General features: G+C 45.7%; 1 protein-coding gene across 4 annotated transcripts in view; it reads left to right on the plus strand.

Moving 5' to 3' along the window:
• The window catches only part of LOC139381703 (carbohydrate (N-acetylgalactosamine 4-sulfate 6-O) sulfotransferase 15), a 138,182-nt gene that overhangs the window by 122,406 nt on the left and 10,776 nt on the right, over positions 1-5,000 (plus strand). For all 4 annotated transcript variants that reach the window (XM_071125421.1, XM_071125422.1, XM_071125424.1 and 1 more), the window contains exon 6: positions 1,391-1,547. In XM_071125421.1, coding sequence (XP_070981522.1) covers positions 1,391-1,547 — 157 coding nt within the window. The remainder of the gene's footprint in view (positions 1-1,390; positions 1,548-5,000) is intronic.

Here is a 5,000-nt window from a genome sequence, read left to right on the forward strand (position 1 = left end):
GGTGGTGTTGATGGTAGTGGTGTTGTTGTAGTTGATGGTGTTGTTGATGTTGATGGTGGTGTTGATGGTGGTGGTGTTGTTGTTGATGGTGGTGTTGTTGTAGTTGTTGGTGTTGTTGTTGGTGGTGGTGGTGTTGATGGTGGTGTTGTTGTTGATGTTGGTGGTGATGTTGATGGTGATGTTGATGGTGGTGATGGTGGTGTTGATGGTGGTGGTGTTGTTGTAGTTGGTGGTGTTGTTGATGGTGATGGTGGTGGTGTTGTTGTAGTTGTTGGTGATGTTGATGGTGGTGTTTGTTGATGGTGATGGTGTTGATGGTGATGGTGTTGATGGTGATGTTAATGGTGGTTTTGTAGTTGGTGGTGGTGTTGATGGTGGTGTTGTTGTTGTTGATGGTGGTGTTGTTGTAGTTGATGGTGGTGTTGTTGTTGTTGATGGTGGTGTTGATGGTGGTGATGTTGATGGTGGTGTTGTTGATGGTGGTGTTGATGGTGGTGTTGATGGTGGTGATGTTGATGGTGGTGTTGTTGATGGTGGTGTTGTTGATGTTGATGGTGGTGTTGATGTTGATGGTGGTGTTGTTGTAGTTGATGGTGGTGATGTTGATGGTGGTGATGTTGATGGTGGTGTTGTTGTTGATGGTGGTGGTGTTGATGGTGGTGTTGTTGTAGTTGATGGTGGTGTTGGTGGTGGTGTTGATGGCCGTGGTGGTGTTGATGGTCGTGGTGGTGTTGATGGTGGTGGTGTTGTAGTTGATGGTGGTGTTGGTGGTGGTGTTGATGGCCGTGGTGGTGTTGATGGTCGTGGTGGTGTTGATGGTGGTGGTGGTGTTGTTGTAGTTGATGGTGGTGTTGATGTTGGTGGTGGTGTTGATGGTGGTGTTGATGGTGGTGTTGATGGTGGTGGTGTTGTTGTAGTTGATGGTGGTGTTGATGTTGGTGGTGGTGTTGATGGTAGTGGTGTTGTTGTAGTTGATGGTGTTGTTGATGTTGATGGTGGTGTTGATGGTGGTGGTGTTGTTGTTGATGGTGGTGTTGTTGTAGTTGTTGGTGTTGTTGTTGGTGGTGGTGGTGTTGATGGTGGTGTTGTTGTTGATGTTGGTGGTGATGTTGATGGTGATGTTGATGGTGGTGATGGTGGTGTTGATGGTGGTGGTGTTGTTGTAGTTGGTGGTGTTGTTGATGGTGATGGTGGTGGTGTTGTTGTAGTTGTTGGTGATGTTGATGGTGGTGTTTGTTGATGGTGATGGTGTTGATGGTGATGGTGTTGATGGTGATGTTAATGGTGGTTTTGTAGTTGTTGTTGATGTTGATGGTGGTGTTGATAGTGGTGTTGTTGTAGGTGTTGGTGATGTTGATGGTGGTGTTGTTGTTGTTGTTTGTTGTCTCAGGTTGTACTCCGACTATCTCTACTTTGGGATCACTAATAAGTCTGCGGAGGATTTCCAGGACAAGGTGTCCGAGTCTCTCCAGCTGTTTGAAGGGTGCCTGACAGAGTACACCATGCGCTCCTGTGTGTACAACACTACGCTCAACAACGCCATGCCAGTGAGTAGCCTTCACCTTCTCCACATCCATGTGCTTTCTATGTTTTAACAGACTGAGCATAACAGTCTAACTGTCCAGGTGAATGGGGGGGGGGGTCTGTGTGTGGGGGGGTCTGTCCTCTACTCTCCTCCATTCTCTCCTCCTTTCTCTCCTCCATTCTCTCCTCCATTCTCCTCCATTCTCTCCTCCATTCTCTCCTCCATTCTCTCCTCCATTCTTTCCTCTATTCTCCTCCATTCTCTCCTCCATTCTCTCTTCCATTCTCTCCTCCATTCTCTCCTCTATTCTCCTCCATTCTCTCCTCCATTCTCTCCTCCATTCTCCTCCATTCTCTCCTCCATTCTCTCCTCTATTCTCCTCCATTCTCCCCTCCATTCTCTCCTCTATTCTCCTCCATTCTCTCCGCCATTCTCTCCTCCATTCTCTCCTCCATTCTCTCCTCTATTCTCCTCCATTCTCCCCTCCATTCTCTCCTCCATTCTCTCCTCCATTCTCTCCTCCATTCTCTCCTCCATTCTCTCCTCCATTCTCCTCCATTCTCTCCTCCATTCTCTCCTCCATTCTCTCCTCCATTCTCTCCTCCATTCTTTCCTCTATTCTCCTCCATTCTCCCCTCCATTCTCTCCTCCATTCTCTCCTCCGTTCTCTCCTCTATTCTCATCCATTCTCTCCTCCATTCTCTCCTCCATTAACTCCTCCACTCTCCTCCATTCTCTCCTCCACTCTCCTCCACTCTCTCCTCCATTCTCTTCTCCATTCTCACCACTCTCCTCCATTCTCTCCTCCATTCTCTCCTCCATCAGGCCTAATTGTCAATCGGTTTATATCCCTAGAGTTATTACAGCATGTGAGGTTGTTACCAGGCTGTTACCAAGTTGTTACCAGGCTGTTACCAAGTTGTTACCAAGTTGTTACCAAGCAGTTACCAAGTTGTTACCAAGCTGTTACCAAGCTGTTACCAAGCTGGACCAAGCTGGACCAAGCCGTTACCAAGCTGTTACCAAGCCGTTACCAAGCTGTTACCAAGCAGTTACTAAGTTGTTACCAAGCCATTACCAAGCCGTTACCAGGTTGTTACCAAGCAGTTACCAAGCTGTTACCAAGCCGTTACCAAGCCGTTACCAAGCTGTTACCAAGCCGTTACCAAGCCGTTACCAAGCCGTTACCAGGCTGTTACTAAGCTGTTACCAAGCTGTTACCAAGCCGTTACCAAGCCGTTACCAAGCCGTTACCAAGCTGTTACCAAGCCGTTACCAAGCCGTTACCAGGCTGTTACCAAGCCGTTACCAAGCCGTTACCAAGCTGTTACCAAGCCGTTACCAGGCCGTTACCAAGCTGTTACCAAGCCGTTACCAGGCTGTTACCAAGTTGTTACCAAGCTGTTACCAAGCTGTTACCAGGTTGTTACCAAGCTGTTACCAAGCCGTTACCAAGCTGTTGCCAAGCTGTTACCAAGCCGTTACGAAGCCGTTACCAAGCTGTTACCAAGCCGTTACCAAGCTGTTACCAAGCTGTTACCAAGTTGTTACCAAGCCGTTACCAAGCCGTTACCAAGCTATTACCAGGCTGTTACCAAGCTGCTATCAGGCTGTTACCAAGCAGTTACCAAGCTGTTACCAAGCTGCTATCAGGCTGTTACCAAGCTGTTACCAAGCAGTTACCAAGCTGTTACCAAGCTGCTATCAGGCTGTTACCAAGCTGTTATCAGGCTGTTATCAAGCCGTTACCAAGCATTTACCAGGCCGTTACCAAGCAGTTACCAGGCCGTTACCAAGCCGTTACCAAGCCGTTACCAGGCGGTTACCAAGTCGTTACCAAGCCGTTACCAAGCTGTTACCAAGCTGTTACCAAGCCGTTACCAGGCTGTTACCAAGTTGTTACCAAGCTGTTACCAAGCTATTAACAAGCTGTTACCAGGCTGTTACCAAGCTGTTAGCAAGCCGTTACCAAGCTGATTGATAAAGGTTGATAAAGCCAGTGTGTTGATAAAGCCAGTGTGTTGATAAAGCCAGTGTGTTGATAAAGCCAGTGTGTTGATGAAGCCAGTGTGTTGATGAAGCCAGTGTGTTGATAAAGCCAGTGTGTTGATAAAGCCAGTGTGTTGATGAAGCCAGTGTGTTGATAAAGCCAGTGTGTTGATGAAGCCAGTGTGTTGATAAAGCCAGTGTGTTGATAAAGCCAGTGTGTTGATGAAGCCAGTGTGTTGATAAAGCCAGTGTGTTGATGAAGCCAGTGTGTTGATAAAGCCAGTGTGTTGATAAAGCCAGTGTGTTGATGAAGCCAGTGTGTTGATAAAGCCAGTGTGTTGATGAAGCCAGTGTGTTGATGAAGCCAGTGTGTTGATAAAGCCAGTGTGTTGATAAAGCCAGTGTGTCGATGAAGCCAGTGTGTTGATAAAGCCAGTGTGTTGATAAAGCCAGTGGATTGATAAAGCCATGTGTTGATAAAGCCATGTGTTGATAAAGCCAGTGTGTTGATAAAGCCAGTGTGTTGATAAAGCCATGTGTTGATGAAGCCAGTGTGTTGATAAAGCCAGTGTGTTGATGAAGCCAGTGTGTTGATGAAGCCATGTGTTGATAAAGCCAGTGTGTCTATTGAACTGTGATGTGTTGTATCTGACTAACAGTCCTTGTTCTATTGAACTGTGTTGTGGTGTATCTGACTAACAGTCCTTGTTCTATTGAACTGTGTTGTGGTGTATCTGACTAACAATCCTTGTTCTATTGAACTGTGTTGTATCTGACTAACAGTCCTTGTTCGATTGAACTGTGTTGTGGTGTATCTGACTAACAGTCCTTGTTCTATTGAACTGTGGTGTATCTGACTAACAGTCCCTGTTATATTGAACTGTGTTGTAACTGACTAACAGTCCTTGTTCTATTGAACTGTGTTGTATCTGACTAACAGTCCTTGTTCTATTGAACTGTGTTGTATCTGACTAACAGTCTTGGTTCTGTTGAACTGTGATGTGTTGTATCTGACTAACAGTCCTTGTTCTATTGAACTGTGTTGTATCTGACTAACAGTCATTGTTCTATTGAACTGTGGTGTATCTGACTAACAGTCCTTGTTCTATTGAACTGTGATGTGTTTTATCTGACTAACAGTCCTGGTTCTATTGAACTGTGTTGTGGTGTATCTGACTAACAGTCCTTGTTCTATTGAACTGTGGTGTATCTGACTAACAGTCCTTGTTCTATTGAACTGTGTTGTGGTGTATCTGACTAATAGTCCTTGTTCTATTGAACTGTGTTGTATCTGACTAACAGTCCTTGTTCTATTGAACTGTGTTGTGGTGTATCTGACTAACAGTCCTTGTTCTATTGAACTGTGATGTGGTGTAGCTGACTAACAGTCCTTGTTCTATTGAACTGTGGTGTATCTGACTAACAGTCCTTGTTCTATTGAACTGTGTTGTATCTGACTAACAGTCTTGGTTCTGTTGAACTGTGA

Source organism: Oncorhynchus clarkii, chromosome 23 (assembly GCF_045791955.1).
Source record: "Oncorhynchus clarkii lewisi isolate Uvic-CL-2024 chromosome 23, UVic_Ocla_1.0, whole genome shotgun sequence".
Lineage (NCBI taxonomy): Eukaryota > Metazoa > Chordata > Actinopteri > Salmoniformes > Salmonidae > Oncorhynchus > Oncorhynchus clarkii.